The sequence below is a fragment of the Lactuca sativa genome, chromosome 1, assembly GCF_002870075.4.
Source record: "Lactuca sativa cultivar Salinas chromosome 1, Lsat_Salinas_v11, whole genome shotgun sequence".
NCBI classification, from domain to species: Eukaryota; Viridiplantae; Streptophyta; class Magnoliopsida; order Asterales; family Asteraceae; genus Lactuca; species Lactuca sativa.
Genome location: NC_056623.2, coordinates 57911258 through 57934975, shown reverse-complemented (window position 1 = coordinate 57934975; position 23718 = coordinate 57911258). Strand labels below are relative to the sequence as shown.

Below are 23718 nucleotides of genomic sequence, written 5' to 3'. Positions count from 1 at the left end.
GAAATAGGAAAGTGGGTAAAATAGAACCGGGTCAAATGGGTTTAGAACCGGAAAACCCGGATTTTTTTTTATTACCCATAATCTTTCAACCGTTATAAAAAAATGAACAAACAAAAAATTACATTTAAATTATTAGGTTATTGACGACATTGATTTATTTAAAAATAAATAAATAAATAGATATAACAATATTGGTTTAAAAAAAATTGACATTTAGATCATATCACAGTTACCTTAGTTAACTTACCTACGTGCCTTAGTAAACAATCTCAAGATAGTATAATATTATTGACGACAAATCGTATAATATGATTATGTATAATTTAATTGCACCATATAGCCAAATCGTATAATATGATTATGTATAATTTAATTTTCATAGTACCTAATGTCAGTGGTTTATTGATGCAGCCTTACTGCCTTATTTGATAAGTTGAGTAGCTGACCCATTTTTTTTTATGACACATATGATATTAAAAGATTGTCTTGAAAATGTCTTCTTAAATCTTCAACTAATAATATCTTGGCCGCAATGTTTGAGAAGTAATTAATAAGCTGTTGCACAATTTTAATTTAAGCATCCGTGCGAGTGTTTTTTTTTTGACCGGTGGATCATCGGCCAGAAGCATTTAAGATTCAAGCCTAAAGCAACTTCAATTTAAGGTGCTTAAATTCTAAATCATCACCAATAGGCCATGTTGGTTGTACATGAAAGCTATGTATTATTTGGAAAGAATAAATGATTTCCACGCTAGATAATAGCATAATAATATACATGCAACAACATAAAACAAATAAATAGACATCTATTTAGTGGGAAGAAATTGAGAAATATACTAGATGGGTAATTTTTTCTGTCAAATCAGAAAGATTGAAATCGTGAAACTAAAGGATAGATATAACTTTGAAACTGAAGTGTAGATTGTTATAACATAAACAAACATTGACTAAAGTTCAAAAACATTAATCAACCAAAACAAACACTTACAAACCAATAATCATTTATCGACAAAAAAAACAAAAAAAAAAAACAAAAATAGTATAACTACTCGTTAATATCTATCGGCCTTTTTCCATTTCCATTTTGGGTGCGTATGGCGTCTTCCAACTCTAATACATATCATAAAAAAAATTAATATGAAAGTTAGCATATAACCAATGTTTTGTTATTAGATAATAAAATGAATTTGTTTGCTACCTTTAGCTATGTCATCATCTTTAAGAATATCATCGATGTTGTCAACAATTGGCTTCTTTGATTTCCTCACCCAATCTTGGGTGCAAACCAAAGCCTCTATTATAGGTGCGGACAAGTTTGCTCGGTAACTATCAATTATGCGACCGCTTGTACTAAAAGCGGACTCGGAAGCCACGGTAGATATTTGAATGCCCAAAAGATCTAATAACATAAACATATAATGTTAAATTATACTACATTATAATAAAAAAAATATAAGTAATTAAAATTATACCTTTTGCCATCCGCGAGAGAATTGGGTAACGAGATGCGTTATTTTTCCACCAAACCAATATATCAAAGTCCTTAACGCCTTGGGTTTGTCCTTCGTTCAAGTATCGTGTTAATTCCGTTTCCTTTGAAGCCGATGAATTCACCGATTGAGCAAAATAGTCACCCACAAAGTCGTCATCATCATCAATATGCACAGCATCTTGACTACCACCGGTTTCAAATGGTACATTAGAGTTGGTATTGTAACAATTAAAAAAGTTCTCAAATCTCGATTCAATATCATTGATTAAAGACTTAGTCTTCGCAGTAATATCTAATTCGGAAAGGGGTTTATTTTCCGGCATCTTGTACTTGATCAATGTTTCAAAAGCATGTCTAAGAAATTATGTCTTCATTCGCGGATCCAAGATAGTCGCAAAGTACATATAGTCATTCAAATTTTCAAAATCTCCCCAATACTTCTCATATTTGTCTATCATATCCTTCCCAATTGAATAAAATCGTTTGTTTTTTGACCAAACCCGTATATGTTTGTAAATGCCACATACTTCTCCAAAAAACCGATTTACCAATGGTTTTGAAGTCGTCGACACCAATTCTGTTTTCACCTTGAACTTCTCAAGAAAGGAGACCATTGCTCGACAAGTTACAAAATCTTCACTCACGGGGGTTACCACATCTCGTGCAAAGGAACGATCTATCAAAAAAATGTTACAAAAGAAAAATTAATATATCATTTTGGAGGGCTGTAACTTACTCAAAACACATGCAAATTAGGTGTTTCCAAAGTCTATAATTATTGCCAAACAATGAACTATAATTTAAAAAAAAAATCAGCCCAAACGGACTCATAACGAAGTAGATATGACAGCTTAAAGTTAACGAAAAATTATAAAATAATGCTGTTAACATATTCAAAACAGCTTTGATATATCATTTTTGGAGGGCTGTAACTTACTCAAAACACATGCAAATTAGGTGTTTCCAAAGTCTATAACTATTGCCAAACAATGAACTATAATTTAAAAAAAAAAAATCAGCCCAAACGGACTCATAACGAAGTAGATATGACAATTTAAATAGAGCTAAAAATTCAGCAAGAATGCAGAAAAAAAAATTACCTTCCATTTCATACTCATAGAAAGCTTTTTCTAAATCCACCGCGATCTTCAATAAGTCGTAAGTTGAGTTCCAACGAGTGGGACAATCGTTGCACAAAAATTTGGTTGATTCCACCCCGACGGCTTTCATGCACTTTTTAAATAGAGCAATCCGTTGTGTGGACTTTCTAATATATCTTACGGCGTCTTGCAAACATTTAACACTCTCGTCATTTTTATTCATCCCGTCTCTCACAATTAGATTGATAATGTGTGCCATACACCTAATGTGAAAGTGTTTTCCTTCATTGTACAAGTTTGGTAATTTGTTTTTTAGAAACTCTATTGCTTTGTCATTAGAACATGCATTATCAACCGTACAAGTCATGACATTTTTAATACCCCACCCTTGAATACATTTCAACACTTCTTTTCCGATATCTTCCCCCCGTTGACTATCTAATTCTTTAAAGTTGATTATCCTTTTGTGCATCTCCCAATTATCATCAATAAAGTGTGCGGTAATGACAATATAATGCACCCTTTTACTCGGACTTGTCCAACAATCGGTGGTCAAATGAATCGTGTTAAGTGGATTACATAAGAATGTTACCAACTTATTTCTTTCTTCTTGATAATAAAGTGACACTTTTTTTGAAATTGTTGTTCGACAAGGTACAATCACCTTCCCGTTTAGTGCGTTTGTGTATTCAATAAAGGCCTCATTTTCTACAAATTTAAAAGGTAGACCACCCACTACAAATAAATTCAACATAGCCTTTTTAATTCGTTTGTCGTCATGTTTCCAAGTGCTAACACTACCCTCCCCGGTTGGTTCTTTTTTAAATTGTAATGTTTGTTGGTTTTTCAAATTCTCGGGGTTTTTTTTACAATTATTTGCATGCTTATTTAAGCTAGACGTACCGGTATTATTCCCGTCGGCTTTGAGAGCCCTCTCGCACCATTTGCACTTTCCATGCCGAACTCCATCAATAAAAATCTTCTCAAATGATTTCCAACAATTGGACCTTGTTTTGCCTACTCTTTTTCTCTTTTGTGTTGGTTCCTCATTGGTTTCTTGTTGAGTGTTGTCAACAAACACCTCGTCATCATCAAACTACAATAAATAACAATAAAAACACAATTAAAATACAATAACACAACTTAATAACAATAACACAAAAAGTAAGAGTGATCCATCCATGGTGATTCGTGATGCATTCTGTCTTTGACTAAATTCCTTCATTCTTTTTTTGTAATTCACTATTTTATTATTTTATCATTATTATAATTACTTAGCCTTAAAAAAAAGGTTATATCGAATAAGAATTGAAGGGGGTTCAATCTCGACCAATTCAAAGTCTATTATGCAGTCTCTGACTTTGATTTACGCACCAAAAACCATATAAAGTCACTATCATTATCTTAGAAAAGTAATTTACTGCTTTGTAATAAGTTTTTAAACTTAACAAGCAATGGTTAACAACTTAGCATTTAGCAAGAAACTTATTAAAAGGTAATGTAACAAAAGATGACAAAAAGGTAAACATGTTTAAATATTTGACCATATGATATGTCATAAAAAGAAAACAAATCACAATCAGTGCTCAAAAGTTCCCAAGCATGCAACTTCTATGTATGGTCATATCGAGATGTATTTATAATCAACAAAAAAAATATGAATATCGATCATTTGTCTTTATGTTATTCTTGTTTGCATAAAGAGCAGAAGTCATGATCTTCTTATTGAGCGACAGTTAAAAATTTACAGTTTCTCATTTCATATAGTATATTGCTATTTGACACGTGTTGCCGAAATAAAATTTTATAAAAGAGCAGTTTCTTCATCGCTCCTTAACATCTCCAAAAAGATAAAAGATCTTTTATATGTTGAAAAGTAAGATTAAGAATTTCAACCCTAACCCCGACATTGATGGTTAAAACGAAACATTAGATTGGTAACCCATATGCATAATCTACACACACGCACATAGAAAAGAAAAAAAGAAAAAAAAAATCAGGTCACCGATGATGGATGAAACTGCAATAAATATAATCAATAGTAAAAGTCAATTGGCAGATGCAATAAATATAATCCAGTATGCATTGTAATTTGACAACTTACTTGTGTAGCTTCATTGTTATCTACCCAATTGTCCACCATTGGCCTTTAATTGATTGTAGGAGATTGATTTGAAGTTCAATTGGGAATGATTGTAGGAAATTGATTTGATGATTGTCGACTTGAATGATGAACTGATGAATAGTATCGGCTTTTTTGACTGAGGCTTGGGCGATAAACAATCGATTGAAGAACTGAAGAACTGGATGAAAATCGAATGAAGAACTGGATGAAAATCGATTGAAGAACTTGATGAAAGTCGATGACTTTAGCTAACGATCTTCTGTGAGCGATAAATCGTGAACTCGATGACTTTTTTTTTATTTGCTTCTGACGTTTACGAACTTGGAGGGCACGGGGGAAAAAACTTATCACATTCCGGTTCCAAATCTATACCGGGTCTACATTTTAATTGGTTCTTTGGCCCACTAAACCCGGACCCGGTCCATTTAACCCGGTTCCGGTTTTTTTAACAAATGCGGTTAAAAAACCCGGAATAACCGGACCCGTTAGACCCATACCCGAAATACCCGGAACCCGGATAAGAGTAATTTTGAAACCCAATACCCGGACCGTTTAAGCATTTTCCGGTTATACCGGTTCCGGTTCCGGTCCGGTTTTTCGGTTCCAAAACTCATCCCTAGTTGGCAGGGTATTATCGGAGATTTATTCAGGATTTCTCCAAGATAGCAGTGCCGCTCACCCGACTGACCAGGAAGTCAGTGGTATTTCGTTGGGGTCCTGAGCAGCAGTCAGCGTTTGAGACCCTCAGGCAGAGATTGTGCGAGGCTCCGATCCTTACCTTGCTAGAGGGAGTAGAGGACTTCGTAGTCTATTGTGATGCCTCGATCACAGGTATGGGAGCAGTTTTGATGCAGCGAGGCCATGTGATAGCTTATGCCTCGAGACAGTTGAAGCCTCACGAGGCTAATTATCCTACCCATGATTTGGAGCTGGGGGCAGTTGTGTTTGCCCTCAAGATTTGGAGGCATTACCTCTATGGGGTCCGTTGTACTATTTACACGGATCACAAGAGTTTGAGGTACCTTATGGATCAGCCGAGTCTGAACATGAGGCAGAGGAGGTGGTTGGATGTGCTAAAGGATTACGATTGTGAGATCCTTTACCATCCAGGGAAGGCCAACGTGGTGGCCGACGCCCTAAGCCGCAAGGTGTCGGTGGCCCCTATCAGAGACCTATGTTTGAGGATGACAGTGATCACTCCGTTGTTGGAGCGGATCAAGGAGGCTCAGGTGGAGGGCCTCTAGGAGGAGAGACAGAAGTGTGAGAGGATCGTGGGCCGAGTAGCCTCGTTTGATTATGATAGTCATGGTTTGCTGACGCTTCACGGGAGAGTGTGGGTACCGTACTGGGGTGGAGTACGGCAAGTGTTGATGGATGAGGCTCATAAGTCTCGGTTTTCTATCCACCCAGGGGCGATGTAGATGTATCGAGATCTTCGACCTGATTATTGGTGGCCCTGCATGAAGCGGGACGTCGCCTGGTACGTCGAGAGATGCCTGACCTGCCGGAAGGTCAAGGCGGAGCACCATAGACCTCACGGCAGGATGCAGCCGTTAGACATTCCCGTGTGGAAATGGGAGGACATCACCATGGATTTTGTCACCAAGCTTCCCAGGACCGCACGAGGAGTGGATTCGATATGGGTAGTAGTGGATCGGTTGACGAAGAGTGCTCATTTTATCCCGATCCAGGAGAGTATATCGGCGGAGAAGTTAGCCGATATCTATGTGCGAGAGATCGTGGCACGTCATGGAGTGCCGGTATCGGTGGTGTCAGACCGAGATGTCCGTTTCACATCCAGATTCTGGAAGCGGTTCCACGACGAGATGGGTACTCGTCTCCATTTCAGCACCGCTTTCCACCCTCAGACAGACGGACAGAGCGAGAGGACGATTCAGACTCTCGAGGACATGCTTAGGGCATGTGTCCTAGATTTCGGTGGCAGTTGGGATACGTATCTTCCGTTAGCGGAATTCTCGTATAACAACAGTTATCATGCGAGCATTGATCGACCTCCCTTTGAGATGCTGTATGGGAGGAAGTGCAGGACCCCGATTTGTTGGGGCGAGGTCGGTCAGCGGGTCATCAGGAGCACGGAGGTGGTGCTCAAGACGACTGAGTTGATCCAGCAGGTCCGTAGTAGACTGCAGACTGCTCAGAGTCGGCAGAAAAGCTACGCCGATAGGAGGCGTTCGGACTTGGAGTTCCAGGTGGGGGATATGGTCCTTCTAAAGGTCTCACCTTGGAAGGGTGTCATCAGGTTCCGGAAGAGGGGCAAGTTGGGCCCCAGATTTATTGGTCCTTTCAGGGTTTTGGCCTGGGTGAGTCGGGTTGCTTATCAGTTAGATCTTCCTGAGGAGCTTAGTCAGATCCACAACACTTTCCATGTGTCTCAGTTGAGGAAGTGTTTGGTGGATGAGTCAGCGGTCGTTCCCCTCGAGGATATTCAGGTTGATAGCAGCCTGAATTATATTGAGAGACCGGTCGCGATTCTGGACCGGAAGACCAAGACCTTGAGGAACAAGGAAATCCAGTTAGTGAAGGTGCAGTGGCAGCACCGGAAGGGGTCTGAGTGGACGTGGGAGGCGGAGGAGGAGATGAGGGAGCACTACCCAGAGATATTTGCAGATTCAGCCGTAGCAGACTTCGAGGACGAAGTCTGAGATAAGTGGGGGAGAATTGTAACGACCCGTTTTCGGTATGATAATTCCTTGGTATTTATTTTGAAGTTTTGCAAGAGGGACTCGGCGAGTTCATAGCCTGACTCGCCGAGTAGGGTCGGGATTTCGAGCACGTGATTAGCTGGCGACTCGGCGAGTCCATATTCTGGACTCGGCGAGTCTGTCCGTCTGGGAGAAACCCTAAATCCCCGGGTTGCCCACTATTTAAGCCACCTTATAGCCCCCAATCTCGCCTCCTTCACCCTCTAAAGCTGTGAGAAAACCCTTTCTAGATCTTGTTAATGCCTTTCTCAAAGCTTTATGTTGATATGGAAGCTCTCTTATGCCGAGATAACCTTAGATCTGTTCCTTTAGGAGTTGTAGAGCCCAGATCTATTGCCTTTATGGAGCTATTTTGCATATTAACCCTAGATCTACCCCTTTTAAGCATCTTTTAGCCTTTATTCCCTTGTTTATGCGTTGTACACGTAAAGTTGGAAACTTTACGTGGTAAATCAGCTTATTGGACTCAGATCTATCATTTGTATGTATTGGATTCGAGCAGAATCGAGTGTAGAATAGTTGCATGGCGGTGACTCGGCGAGTCGGAAGAACGACTCGGCGAGTCTAGTCGCGAGTCCCCGATTTCTTCCTTTTGAGCGGTGTCGAGTGGGACCAGTGAGTAGTGGAATGGACTCAGCGAGTTTGAGGGTAGACTCAGTAATGGAAGGACTCGGCGAGTTGTTCATATAACTCGGCGAGTCCAAGGCAATCTTCTTAAGCTCACGAACAACTCGTCGAGTTGTTCATAGGACCCGGCGAGTCGGATGAAGATTGTCTGAATTCTTGGATCGGGAGAGTACTCGTCGAGTCGATGCCATACTCGACGAGTAGCAGCGAGTAGAGTCGAGGAGTGAGAATAAGGACTCGGCGAGTTGGCGGCCCAACTCGGCGAGTCAGGTCAACTGTGGGTTGACTTTGTCTGAGAGTTGACCTTGACCAACAGTTGACTTTGACCAAGGGTAAAAGAGTCATTTTACCCAGTGCAGTGTTTAGTATTTGATTGAGTGTATTTATGGGCTTGCAGCCGGGGAGATACCGGAGCAGCAGCAGTTAGCCCTCAGAGCTATTCACTCAGCAGCCAGTTCACGAGGTGAGTTTCCCTTCAGTAGGAACGGGTCTACGGCCACAATGCCGGCCCGTTTAATTATCAGTAGTCCCGGACTTTGGTCTGATGCAGTAGCTAGAGTGCTTGATGTCTTTGTGATTCAAGCATGTTTGTGTTATGTGTTCCGGACTCTGTTCCGATGCAGTATGCAGTTTATGTGTTTATAATAGTTGTTATGTTTTATGCTATGCCATAATAGTTGTTATGTTTTATGCTATGCTAGAGTGCTTGATGTCTTTGTGATTCAAGCATGTTTGTTGTGTTTATAATAGTTGTTATGTTTGCGATACATCATTTATGGTTTTTATGATGTGACACTCAGATTATGGTTTTGGTTATATTGAAAAATGAATTTTTTTTTTGGGTTGTTACAGTTTGGTTGGCAGGAAAGTAATGAAATTCGAGAGAAAATGATTCCAATTCCCTCAAATTTATGCGTTTGGTTGCACTTAGAGGAGGGAAAATGATTCCTAAATTAAATAAACTTTCCACCATATGGAGGAAAGCGAAATCTTTCTAAAGTTGGATGGAAAACATTCATTGTCATCAATGAAAGTGACAAATTACAAAAATACCCTTTGTACTTATCAGAAAACCCACCACCACTATCACTGACCACTACCACCACCGCCGCTACCACCGTCACCTCCACCACCACCGCCGCCGCCACCACTATCACCACCACCGCTGTCCCCCCCACCCACCACCACCACCACCGTTGCCGCCACAACCATTACCACCACTGCCATTGCCACCGACCAACACTACCACCGCCATGACCACCACCCACCATCACCACCGCCACCATCACTACTATCATCGTCATTACCACTGTCACCGTTGCCACCGACCACCACCACCATCACCACCTACCATTTCCGCCACCACCACTACCATTACCCATCACCACTACCAATGCCATCACCCACCACCAACCCCACCACTACCAACGTTTCCACCATTGCCGCTACCACCCACTGCCACTGCCTCCACCAACACCATCGTCGTCGTCGTTGTCGCCACCATCACCACCTGTAACACCCGTAGATCCGGGCTAGTCAATTTAGAGACGTTAAGCGTCAAAAACAAATTTTTGATAGAAGATTATTTAGAATGAATAATCTTAACTAAGTTGTAGTATATGTTACAAGGATTCCGTACATATAAAGAACGCCGAAATCCGAGTTATAACGAAGAAGTTATGACCTGTCGAAGTTCGCGTCAGAACCGACACGACGTTGAATGACGTAAAAAATGAATTTATGTTAGAGCGATATTTAGCCTTAGTGTTCTAAATGAAAGTGGTAGAATACGTTAAACCGAGAGCGTGCATAAAAAGAACGTCCAAATTTGACTTCGTATGAGGAAGTTATGATTTTTCTAAGTTTCAGCTTAACAATATGCAGCCCGGAACTCGAATTTGAGATCGAGTGATTTTTGGTCGAAGCAATCTAAACGAGAATCGAAGATCTCGTTATTAGTAGTGCAATGATAAAAAGACAGACGAAAACGGACGTCGGATGAAGAAGTTATGAATTTATAACGGAGTTTTCCTGTCCCGGCCTACTAAAATAATATAATAAAAATAAATTCAAAATTAGCCGACAGAGTCTAAACGAAAGTTGTAGATCGTAGTCCCACCTACGCGGGGATATAAAGAACGTCGAAAACGGATTTCGTATGAGGAAGATATGAATTTTTGAAGTTTATTAAATAATTAAAATATATATATATATATATATATATATATATATATATATATATATATATATATATATATATATATATATATATATTTAATCTTTAATTCGGATGTATATCTGAAGGAGTCATTGATCTTATCCGAAGTACGCCCATCGTACCCCGGTGCATGAACCCCTCGGACTCGAGTGCCTCGCATACGTAAGCGATGACATTTTTTGGCACTATGCCCAACGTAATGTGAGGGTTCAGCCCTATAAATACCTTGCGAGGGCAGTCGGCCTTCTTGCTCATTTTCTCTTCTCTCTCTCTCTCTCTCTCTCTCTCTCTCCCTCTCTCCTATTTTACCTCGTTTTTCATGCTAGAATTACCCCGAAGCCCCGGTATCATTCGCGAGACCCGAAGCAAGTCCTGAAGCCCCGAAGATCCCGAGAAGTGAAATTCCCGAGTCGAAGCTCTGCCCGCGAGAAGCCTGATTTTTGTGAAGATCTTTCAGATCTACCGAAGAATACTACCTCTACAAGTCATAGTGCTGTCCGATCATCTTCTGATCAAGTGAGTGTGTGGTTACTTTCTTCTAACACATAAATATGAAGTATTTGTTATGAAATACGTGCTATGTGTTTATATATTTTTGTTTATTTGAGATGAGTGTGGAATGGATGTTTTATATAGTTTTTAAACGAGTTAAACTGTATATGTATTTTATATCTATAAATATGTTGGGTAGAACATGGGTAGATGAGATAGTTGGTGTGTGATAAAAGGATGAGTTGGATAATGAGATAAGAGGTGATATAGATCTTGAGATGAGGGTGACAAGTGGAAAATGAGTGAAACCTTTACCCAAACGATGGCCCCCGTCATTCAGTAGAGTAGGGATGACAACCATAGAGGCACAGACTATTCTAGACAGTCAGTGGAACACTAGCAGGCTCGCAACTTGTAGGTGTTTGTGAACGATGTGTTCACCGGTGTACTCTAAAAACCCATTACCATGTATTGTGAGAGGGATCTCGAGATTGATACTGTCAATAAACAAGATAAACTTGTTATTAGATCCGGGAGTATGGATCAGATCAGGATTCAGGTATAGTAAATTGTCCCTAGTCCGGGAGTATGGATTGGACACAGTTTTAGATCCGGGCGTATGGATCAGACCAAGAGGTTAGTTTTAGATCCGGGAATATGGATCAGGTGAAGAGATTAGTTTTAGATTTGTGAGTAGGGATCAAGTAAAGAGGAAAATTTTAGATACGAGAGTTAGATCGTGTCGTTGTGGGGATCGATGGGGTAGGATAAGAGTTGTTTTTATATGGTGAAATTATATAAGTTGTGAGTTCTATATATATATATATATATATATATATATATATATATATATATAACATTGTGAGTTGAAAATCCTATATGCTCACCAGACTCCCAAGCCTGACCCACTCAGTTTTCTTTGTATCATAGGTATCGATACGAAGACATATTTCACAGAGAGATTTAAAGGAGATATAAATCATTAGTGTAATTGAATGTAAGTTATGTTTATGCTTATATGTCTGTATCGGAACATGACATCCTGATGTTTTATTATTAAATGAAAATACATTCTCTTTGAGAAATGTTTTGATAAGTTATTATCATATCTTGTTTTGGGAACAAATTCCGCAACCGTTTTCATTAAAAGACTACTCTGATTTTAAAAACAAAGCATAAACAAATCAGTATTTTCTGGCCGTGAAATTGGGGATGTCACACCACCTCTTCCGCCACCACAATCAATTCCACTGCCACCATCACTACCACCGTCGCAACCACCATCACCGTCACCCACCACTGTCGCCGCCACCACCACCACTGTCACTACCGTCGAAATTTTACTGTTTTTATAATTTTCATAATGTATTTTTACATATAAATTAGAAAACAAAGTAAAATTAAGCAAAACATGCAAAAATGGTAAATATGCCATTTTACATGAATTCCAATTCTATTCACCTACGAACCAAACAGATTCTAAACTTAATTCCAATTCCATTTTCTACCAACCAAACAATAAATGGAATTGTATTCAAATTTTTGATAGATTTTTTTTCCAATGTCAACTTAAATTCGTTCAATAATATTCTGCGAACCAAACATCATCTTAGCTTGTTACTTTAATGCACTCATACTTTTAATTTTTTTTTGTTATTATATTTTATCGGTAAAAAAGTTGATACCAATCATATTACTACTGCTATAAATTATGCCCCCGACCCTGCATGGATGCCATATGAACAAGTGACTTGAAAAGTTATTAGTTTACTGGCGAGACACATATTATTTTATATTATTTTATGGAAGGAGTTATATACGTTTAAATGTATTAAATACTATCAAAGAGCTTCTAGCCTAACGATATTAAATGGTGTCTTCTTTTCTTGAGGTCGAGGGTTTAGGTTTAGGTTATATTGTATCGCCGGTTCAAAAGAAAAACCTATTAAATTCTATGTCATAATATAAAAGAACTGTAATCTATGTTAAATAATAATTTATTTATTTATTTATGTCATGTATATAAAACTAATTTCTTTATTTTGTATACATATATATATATATATATATATATATATATATATATATATATATATATATATATATATATATATATATATATATATATATATATATATATAATGAGAATATTTTGGGTTTTTAATAAAAAGATGATGTTGAATTGAATTACTTAGATCCTTCTTCCTTCATAAAAACGGTGATATTTCGAATTTCGAAAATGGAATTAAAAGATGTTAAATGATATCTTCAAATTCAAAATTATGGTCAAAATTTACATGCTACAAATTTGGAATTTCCTAAATGGATATTTCTCGTATTAATAGGAATTGGTTTTCCTTTCTTTCTTTTTTATTTTTATTTATTTATTTATTTATTTTTAATGCAGAATTAAGCGTTTGCGGTACGTCGACCAAGACAAAAAAAACTTCAAGGACCAAATTGTAATTTCATCGATCAGTCGAGTTTATGTAAGGAATCATGCATCAATATCAATATCCTAAAATAGTTCTTCCTCCAGCCGTCATTGCAACACCTGTCATAAAACCTCGAGCAACCTCCCAAAAATCTCAACCACGTTTCTCTCCCAGGTAATTAATTCTCCATTCTCAATCGTTGATCTTCATGCAAATTCATTTAATATTGTTATCAATTTCTATGCTTCTATTGTTTCGAAGCACTTTGATCAAGAAATAGCACATGTACTTTGAATATTCTGCAGTTGATTATTTGGACTGTATAACGTAATCGGTTTAACGTTTCCATCACGTATCTACTCAATCTTTTGATTTTTTCGATAGAAAAAACTTCATCGTTTGCAGATGGTAACTTATATTCTTCGGTTGATCTACTGCAATTATATCGATTCTATGTTTTTAAGCTCTGCTTTAGTATTTTCGATTTTTTTTAATGGAATTGCGTATGCATGTTGCTTTGCTTTGTTGGAGTTTGGTCACCTAATGAGCAGAAAATTGTTGATTTCTAACAATCTAGTAAGTTGTTCATGTTCATTCTCTGTTCTGATTGAATGATTTTGTTCGCTTGACACAATTAAGCACAAATAGTCGCATAAAACACCCACGATTTAGGTCAATGTTCATACCCACTACTTTTTAATGGCAGATTCTGTTTTCTGATGAAAACTAATCTGTAATACGTTTTTACAAACCCCTATAGTAAAATTTGATGTTGATGTGTTTTGTTTTTATATGAAGGGAATAATTTTAATTTACTGTTGATCAGATGACTTCATCTTCATGAGAATGACATATTCTTTTAGGCTTTTGTGGAAACATTACTCATTGGGGTTTCAAGAAGTTTGGTTTAACTTAAGGTTTATATAGTTCTATTTATACATATGAATAAATCCTCAAGTAGTCTTCTTTATTGGCTTATTATCATGTTTTTGTATTTCATGTTTACAATATTGCTTATGAGATAAAATACGTCTGATAAAATTGTATGACGTTTTTTCAGTGTTCCAAATTCCATTAAGTTTTATGCTTTACAGCAATGGGTAATGAAGTTCAGTATATACTGGAAAGCAAGAGATTAGTATGGCTTGTTGCAGTAGTATTTGCCATGGTTATAATGTTCCAGTACTTTGAATTCCCATATGGTGATTATGTTTCATCATCCTTATTTTCTGCTAAAAAAACTCAACCACCTGTAAGTGGAAGCCTCCAATATGAAGCTTCACCAAAAAGTCCCAAATCATTAGACAACATCACCCTTTTTGATGGCTCTAATCATACAAACCCTTTGGATATACTTGAGAAGGGTAATAAGATTATAGACAATGGAGACAAAAATGATGTTGAAGTGAAGCATAATTCAACAGTGGACAAGGTTCAAGAAAATGGAGATTTGGTTACAAATAATGCTACACTATCTGTTGGAAATTTATCTATCAATAATGTTAGTTATTCAACCTCACAAGAAAAAAATCCAGATGTTGCAAGTTCACCAGCTCCTATAACACCCTCAACATCAATAGTTTCTATTTCTCCTTCAATGGCAATCTTTGATAATAACACATCTAAAGCAGATATAGGTGCACCAAATTCAGACCACAATAAGGAATCAGCTACATCACAGAAAATCCATGTGAAGAAACCTCCACCAATGGGGGATGTAGTGACAATTTCCAACATGTATGACATTTTACTTTATAATCGGGCTAATGTTCGATCAATGGTATGCAAGTTCCACAATTGTTATTGTGATTGAAAGTTTCTTTGTAGGTATGCTTGATTTGTTGCTTACATATCTTACAAATTTTGTAATGTAGAAACCATTGTGGTCTTTAAAAGTTGATCAAGAATTACTCGATGCAAAATATCAGATTGAGAATGCTCCAATCAATGACAATGATCGTGCGCTTTATCCTCCTCTATATCGTAATGTATCGATGTTTAAAAGGTGAGAACAACTTAACTTTTTGTCAAAGATTGGATCCCATCTAATTTTTTATCCCGTTTATAGTACTTTGTGTTTATGTTACCATTTGCATATGCAATGTAGGAGCTATGAATTAATGGAAAAGATTCTCAAGGTTTACGTTTACAAGGAGGGAGAAAGACCAATATTCCACCACCCACAATCGGTTCTTAATGGAATTTATGCCTCTGAGGGATGGTTCATGAAGCATATGGAAGAAAGCAAACATTTTGTTACTAATGATCCCAAACAAGCCCATTTATTTTACCTTCCTTTTAGCTCTCGAATATTAGAAGAAAAATTATACGTGACTGGATCTGGAAGTCGCGACAACTTGGTACAACACTTGAAGAACTACCTTAACTTGATTGCCATGAAATATGATTCATGGAATAGGACTGGTGGGTCCGATCATTTCCTCGTTGCTTGTCATGATTGGGTAAGTCATATGATCATTACTTTAACCCAAGTTTGACTAGGCACCGTTTTTATGCAAGTCATGACAAAACAAACTGTATTGTATTTGACATGTATTGAATTGGGATTAAGACTAATGTTAATGGGACAGTAACTTTAAAAAAGGTTAAAAACATTGTGGAACAAAAATAGTCTTTTTTTTTTTTTTTTTTTTTTTTTTTTTTTTTTTTTTTTGTCCCACCCAAAAAGGTGAAATAAGATGGGACAAAATTACATTTATATGTTCCAAACATAAAAATGTGAAATGGGGATTACAATTTATGTTAAAAGGAGAAAAATTACATTGTTTTGTCCTATTCAAAAAGTTGAAATTGGGATTACAACCAATGTTGATTGGACAAAAAAAAAAAAAAAACTCACTCCTAAAATGTGAAATGGAACAAAAATTACATATCTTGTCCCACCCTAAGGTCGATTTGAGGATTAAAATTGATATTAATATGACAAAAATTGTATTATTTTGGTTACACCCAAAAATGTTACATTGGTATGGGATAAATTATATTTTTTTGGCCTCACTAGAAATATGAAATTAGAATTAAAACTTTAGTCAATAAAACAAAATTTGTATTTTTTGTCTCATCCAAAAAGATGAAATAAATAAAACGGCACATATTTCTACCTTTTGTTCCATCCAAAAATATGAAATAAGGTGAGACAAAAAGTGCATCTTTTGTAATTCAAAAATTGCATATTGGTGTTAACATGCATTTTATTTTATTTTATTTATTTATTTTGGAACGGCAAATCTAATCTTTTAAACTACTCCTTAAAATCTACATATATCCACGGCAGGACTTGAACCTTAACCACTAGCTTTAGTTATTTATGAACAATTTCTTTTTTGTGATTCGGAACTCATCAACATCAAACTTATAATTGCAGGCAACAGACGAGACAAGAAAAGTCATGGATACTTGCATAAGAGCTCTATGCAATTCAGATGTGAAAAGAGAAGGTTTCCAATTAGGAAAAGACGTTTCTCTCCCTGAAACATACGTCCGCTCACCCCAAAACCCATTACGCGAACTCGGAGGCAAACCCCCTTCCCAACGCCCGATCCTCGCCTTTTTTGCAGGCCAAATGCACGGTTATGTCCGCCCCATTCTCCTAAAACATTGGGAAAACAAAGACCCCGACATGAAAATCTTCCAGAAGCTTCCAAAATCTAAAGGAAACAAAAACTATATTCAATACATGAAGAGTAGCAAGTATTGTATTTGTGCTAAAGGTTATGAGGTGAATAGTCCTAGAGTGGTGGAGGCTATTTTTCATGAATGTGTTCCCGTGATTATATCGGATAATTTCGTCCCACCTTTTTTTGAGATCTTGAATTGGGAATCGTTTGCGGTTTTTGTTCAAGAAAAAGATATTCCAAATTTGAAGAATATTCTTGTTTCAATATCAAAGAGGAGGTATTTGGTGATGCAACAGAGGGTTAAGAAGGTACAACAACATTTTCTATGGCATGTTAAGCCTGTGAAATATGATATATTTCATATGATTTTGCATTCGATATGGTATAATAGAGTTTTTAGAGTAGATTCGGGTAGTTAGTTAGTTATTGTGAATATATTTTTTCAAAGTGCGATTTTTAAATAAGATGTCGTGTCATTGTTTATTGACTTGTCAGTTTTGAGTCGACAGGTTTACAATGCATTTTATCGTCTTAAAGAGTTAAATATTTAGTGTTTATCATCAAATGTTTTTTTGAACGACGGAAAATATATAAAAATTGACCAATTACAAAGTGTATAAGATACACTCATACACAGAAGAAAAGTAGAAGTGCAACTAGAACCAAGCAAAAACTTCAAGATTAGGGGTCACAACACACTAGGGTCAGAAAAGCAGCACCAGGGGTAAAAAAGTCCATTCTAGGACCAAGGCTTGAGAAAGACCCCATTTAATTTCCAATACTTATGGCAATATCTATTTACTGAAATCCAACAGCAGCTTCAGTGAACAGGGGCAACCTCCTCTAGTGTAAATAAATCAATATCAAAATCAAAATTTCTAACTTACACCTAGTGGGTAATTTGTAGTTATAACCAAAAGCCACACTTTACCTTGAGGCTACTATCATTAAAATCGGACCGGAACTGGAAGTGTTAGAACCGGGATATCTGAATATGTAGAACCAGTCTAGTTTCCAGGTTTAAAGAATGGCCTTAACTGGTTCAGGTAATCCAGGTTTCGGGTCTAGGTAAACCAAGTTTAAGAATCGAAACCGATGTTAGATGTAACATTTCGTTTAAAATAAAATAAAATAAAATAAGTAAATAAGTAGATAATAAATAAATAAATAATAAACCTTAAAAACTTCGAGATGTATTTTTATATGTTATTTTTAGCTCTAAAATCGTATTAAATTAGTGGGGAGTACATCTTCTGGTATTGAAGGTCAAATTGTAACATCTGGTCTTGTATTGAATAGATTTTTGGACGCAGGGGCTAAAGAGTAAAATTTGGACTTGGATTGGAAAAAATAGAGGGGGAAGGGGCCGGAAGCGTCATAATTGGTATGAAGTTTGAATTGGAGACGGGTTAAAACTCGTCACCCTCCTATTGGCCTCATGCTAACACCTTCTCAAAACCCTAACCTAACATCACCAACTGCCACCCTTATACCCCCTCACCTCTAGCCGCTATCGAAGCTGGGAACTACCAAGTCTAGTGTTGTCGTCGTTGTTTCCATTGTTTTTGAGGATGAAGACCGACGTCGGACGTCGTGGTCGTTGCGGTGATCGGTGACGGACACAACCACCGCCTCTCCTCCGCAAATTCCGTTCTTTTCCCCCCGTTTTCGTTCAGGCCCGCTGCTAGCCATCACCGTCGCCACATAAATGATCCCTTCTATTGCTCCGGTCCTCATCCATCACCGCCCGCTATCGTGAGGGAAGTTGAGTTGTGTACATGTTTCAATGGGTGCTTGTGCTTCATGTACTTGCGTGCGTATTACTGCTGCGAATCGTGACTTGTGTGTGCGTCTTGGCTAGCCGGAAGTTGAAGAGAACCACCATGGTCGCTGCCGCCCTTTCTACTTTTTCTGCCACCACCGGCCATCGTGTGTGGGTGGCTGTGTGTGTAATATGGTGTGTGTGCTTGTTTAGGAGGACACGTTGTATGGACGTTTGTTGGCCATAAAATCAAAGAAAACCCACCACCACCACCATGAGGTGATGGCCGCCACCTTCTGGTGTTGTCTGCCACCATCTTGGTGGCTGCATTGGGCATTTTTCCTTGTTCTTTGGTGTGTGTGTGTGTGTGTCTTTGATGTAGGAATTCTTTATATGTGCTGAATGGTTAAAATTATCACTTAAAACCACCGTCGTGTGCGGGTGGCTGCCGCCATGTACCGCCGCCGACCACCACTGCCCGAGGTGGAAGTGTGTGGTGCCCGATTGATTAGATATTTAATTACCTAAACATCTAACTTAGTCCGAGTGGCATGGGTTTGGGGTTGGAAACCCTAATTAGGGTTTAGAAAACCCCGTTGTCAAGAAAACCTTAGTTTTGGAGTTGGTCGAGGCCCGCGTTAAAACTATTAATTACAATTTAAATAATACTTAATAATGCCCCTACAATTAACTTAATGCAATATTGGACTTAATGGATTAAGTCCTTAAGGGGTTAAGTTTGGAACACTAACCCTAGTTATCATGTTATGTGAAAAACACTAAAATCGGGGAGCTCTATTTTGGACAATGATTGGGCGCGCATTTGGCCTATTGATTGGATTATTATTACACCCGAGAATGACCAAGTCAAACCTTAATCAATCATACCCTTAGGTGATTAAGTCCTTAATGGGTTAAGTGTTCTTACTTAACCCCAATCGTTATTTTATGTGAAACCCTAATCGTCATTTCATGTGAGGTGGTCACTGTTGCAAGTGACTATGACCTGTGATCGGGTATTGACTCAAGTATCTTCCTGTAAGTGATTGGAAGTGAGTTGAAGCTGGTAGAGTTCTTCATTGCTACAATAGTTATCTACACGCATATCGAGGTAAGTTCGCCTCACTATAACCGTGGGTCGAAGGCACTAATGTTGGCCTACTAGTTTTGGTTATCGGTTAGTAGAGGGACACCTTAGGGACTATATGTAGTCATGTTGGATAGACTGAGGACTCTTGATTCAAGCTCTCTTACCTGCTCCTCGTTTAGTTGTGGTTCTAGAGTGGGATCATCTATCCGGGTGACTATCTCACCTCTAAATATATATGACAATGCATTCCTTGGATTGTTGATATTGAGTATGTTGTTGTGATGTAGTGATCTGTTAAATCTGTGTTCTTGTATTGACTATGCCACTATGTTGTAGTGATCTGCTAGATACATCTCCTAGTATTGAGTATGTTGCTTTGTGATAATAATCTGTGGAACTGTATGTTATATGTGCTTGCTGGTTAGCATCTATGGAGTGCCCTTAGAGGTTGTCTGTGGTCATGTAGGATAACCTGATAACTTTTGGTTTAAGCTCTCTTTCTTGTTCCTTGTTTGGTTGTGGCTATAGATTAGGACCATCTGTTCGGTGGCTATCTCACCTCTGGTTACTTATGGTTACACATTCTATGGGGGTTACCTGGTAGCAGGATTGTATGCTGTGAGAGGATTAGTACGTAGTAGTGAGCTGTATGATTGTTGTTTGCTTGTACTATGTGCCTACTTGATCCTAATTGTTTATATGTCGACATATTGTGTTTGGTTTAGGTTGAGGCGGCCCTACTTTGTGCGGTAAGCGAAGATACCCGGTGCGGGTCGGCTATAAGCCGTAGGCATGGAGGCTCGACAAGAGTGGTAGGTTTAAGGTGGTAGGCCAACAAACCCTGGGTATTCCAGCCCGATGGCTGATTGGATCTGTTGTATATTGGCATTCCAACCTGGGGTATTCCATCCCAAGGATGACTGGACCCGGAGGTTGACTGGGCCTGGGGTATTCCAACCCTATGGTTGACTGGACCCGACATGTTTAATTGTAGATGCGATCTGTTTGTATGGTCGTATTTTGGGCGAACCTCACTAAGTTTTATGCTTATCCAATTGTTTATTGTTTCAGGTATCATTGGTGTTTATGGGAAGGAAAAGGTGGGAATGTACACACGCATCAGAAGCATTGATGATTTCACGTTTTCTTTAAAACTCTAATTTTGAACAAATGTAATTTGGAATAAACGGTTTTTCTTAATAATGGATTTATAAATTGGAAAGTTTTCACCTTAATAAAAATGAAAAATTTTGGTTCTGAAATTGGGATATTACAAGTTGGTATCAGAGCCCTGGTTTTAGTGAACTGGATGAACACTTGTGTGAATCCAATCTCAAACTAGGATCCAAGAATTTTTGCAATTTTTAAAAAAAAAATTATAATAAAAAGAGTTGGGTTAAGGAAATGGGCCCGGTCCCTTGTCATGTTCTTGTTTGACTGTTGGCTTGAGATCGGGAATGTGGACCTTGGCTTAACTTTGACTTTCAAGAAGATGCGGTGTGTACAGTCAGCCAGAGCCCGAACATGACAGTGGTTCCCAAAACACACATACTTGTTATGTTTGTTGAGTTTTGATTTTGCTGATATATGAATTGTTAGAAAAGCATGCTAGTGGATAAGGTTCTTTTAGAAGATGTTGGATGGTGATGTCTGATTTCTGTGATACTTACTAATTTAGGGAGTTTCTTATCTGGTATATATGCTTTCAATTTTGTATTTGATACATGTATGTTGATTAGTTGTATATGGTCAAGATTGAATAGCCCTAGAATGATCGGCTTGGCCTTACTTCATGTTGCTTGTTTGATTGTGGATTTAGGGCAGAGTTGATTATTCGACAGTCTATTTGATGTATTTTGTGCAACAAGCATGCACAAAAGCAATCACAGATCGCTGATTAGTGTTAGCATTTCCATTAGCGTTTCCGAATCCGCTTTGGTTTCTCGCCATGTCGATCTACACACCAAAGCATGCGGATTTAGATCTTTATTTACGATAGACGTTTAAATCCTCCTTGTTTCTCCGAATAATTACATGTCAGTTCTAATATTGTAGTCAAATGTTTAGAAATCTGTACACATAAAGTTTCTAGATCCGGTCAGCAACAAACAATAGATCCGATCAAGTAATAACACGTAAATCATTTAGCTCATAAGATCAATTTAGGAATTGTTCCTAAAATAAGCTAGTGTTTATGTCTATATATTTTCTAAATGTAGCAGATACTCATCTCACAATGATTGCTTAGCATTCTAATCTTAAGTCTAGAAATTCTACAAATTCCGAGTTTGCTTAAACTAATGCCCTGATACCAACTGTGACATCCTCAATTTCACGGCTATAAAAGACCGATTTGTTTATGCTTTATTTTAAAATCAGAGTATTCTTTAGAGGAGCATTATTGCGTAATTTGTTCGAAAAATATGATAAAGGTATTATCAAAACATTTATGAAGAAATGTGTTTTAATTATATTAAAAACCTTGGGATTTCATTGTCAATACATTACAATAGCATAAATAGAAATAGTACAAGCCTTCCAAATATCTATTATTCTAATAGCCTATAATCCATAGATCTCTCATCAGATCAACACTCCTGTGCTCTTTTGCCACTACATGTAATACAAGAAATTGAGTGGGTCAGGCTTGGGAGCCTGGTGAGCACATAGGGTTTTCAACCCACAAAACTTAAGTTCATTAATTTCATGAAATCATTCAACCCGATTACACATTCCCATTATCCTCACTTTTTGTCCCTAAAGCATCTAATTTAAGGGACCTAGCCTAAGGATTATCATCGGGATGACAACACTGCGTAGGAGATTCCTCAGCAATATATGTCAAAAAGGCAAGCATGAGGGGGATGGAGTACACTTAGTGAACGCGTAGTTCAAAAACACCTACAGGTTGCAAGCCTACCAGTGGAACACTAGACTGTCTAGAATGGTCCGTGGTTGTTATCTATACTCCGTTAGATGACTGAATTAGCTTAAACATCATGGCCTCTCATCATTTATTTCATCATCTATATCATCTGCCCATCTTTACCCATCATAATTTTAGGTATAAAATACATATACACTTTAAATCGAATAAAACATGTATATTTTGTTCATCCAAAATAGATATCAAGAACACATCTAATATTCACACATAGCACGTAATTTACATTAATTACTTCATATCTATGTGTAAGATGAAAGTAACTATGCACTCACTTGTTAAAGTGATGACTCAAAATTTGGGCACGGCTTCGCTTCTAATAATCATATTTTCCGTTGACGAAACCTAGTATTATTATCGCTACATTTTAGTCTAATATTTATTGCGAATAATTATTAGTCTAGATTTGACATTAACTCAAGGTCTACGTCATGATCTATCAAGTAAGGAACAACTAGGTAGGATCATATCGGAGGTAGGGTCCGTTTGGTATACGAAATATACTGTTTGGAAAGCCCACTTTAAACACCTCACTAAATCGCAGCCTAGACATCATCCTCGCAAGTAGATCAATCAGTATAACGACTTTGAATCATTGATAAATCTTGTTTATATGTTCATAATAATCATAATGAACTTAAACATAAGTTATACTTAAAGTAGGGTAAGCATAACTCACTTACAAGGGGGTTTAGCGAGGAACCGGGCTCTGCTCAGGTAGAATGTTTGAGCCAAAAGCTCTTCTTCTTGGAGCCTTCTGGCGCTCTGGGACTCGCCTCTAACACTTAGGAAGTGCTAAGGAAGGGAGAAGAGGGTTTAGGAGTAATTTGGAGAATAGAATTGGAAAGGTGTGAAGAAAATGGGTGATTTGCGCCTCTATTTATAGGTTGAGGAATCATGTTACACGGTGCGTAACTAAGTTGTACGTGGGGCATACCAAGACTGGTATGCTAGGCGTAGTAGACATATTTCTGTTGGATTAGTGTCTAAGTCCATAACTATTTTGGTATGTACTTGACCCGATGGTGCATGGTCCTTTTGGGTTGCCTTCACCAAAGCAACTTGATAGGAT

At 37.7% G+C, this 23718-nt stretch overlaps 1 protein-coding gene across 4 annotated transcripts; it reads left to right on the top strand.

The window, feature by feature from the left end:
- Positions 1 to 13201: 13201 nt before the first annotated feature.
- LOC111891306 (probable glycosyltransferase At5g03795) lies at positions 13202 to 17434 on the top strand. 4 transcript variants are annotated; one of them, XM_023887367.3, is made up of 5 exons: positions 13202 to 13386; positions 14273 to 14992; positions 15087 to 15217; positions 15320 to 15674; positions 16598 to 17432. In XM_023887367.3, exons 2-5 carry the CDS (start codon positions 14309 to 14311, stop codon positions 17267 to 17269), a joined length of 1842 nt encoding a protein of 613 aa, XP_023743135.1. In that variant the 5' UTR covers positions 13202 to 13386; positions 14273 to 14308; the 3' UTR covers positions 17270 to 17432. The 4 variants fall into 4 exon arrangements, with proteins under 4 accessions (XP_023743135.1, XP_042756923.1, XP_023743136.1 ...); XM_042900989.2 differs by lacking the exon at positions 13202 to 13386 and adding an exon at positions 13401 to 13620 and having other exon boundaries at positions 16598 to 17434; XM_023887368.3 differs by lacking the exon at positions 13202 to 13386 and adding an exon at positions 13639 to 13788 and having other exon boundaries at positions 16598 to 17434.
- Positions 17435 to 23718: the final 6284 nt, after the last annotated feature.

Bases quoted from the DNA above. Each gene is read 5' to 3' on its own strand.
- LOC111891306 (XM_042900989.2), top strand. From the start codon at position 14,309: ATGGGTAATGAAGTTCAGTATATACTGGAAAGCAAGAGATTAGTATGG. The intron at 14,993-15,086 runs GTATGCAAGTTC...TTTGTAATGTAG, and splicing joins GGGCTAATGTTCGATCAATG to AAACCATTGTGGTCTTTAAA. The intron at 15,675-16,597 runs GTAAGTCATATG...TTATAATTGCAG, and splicing joins TCGTTGCTTGTCATGATTGG to GCAACAGACGAGACAAGAAA.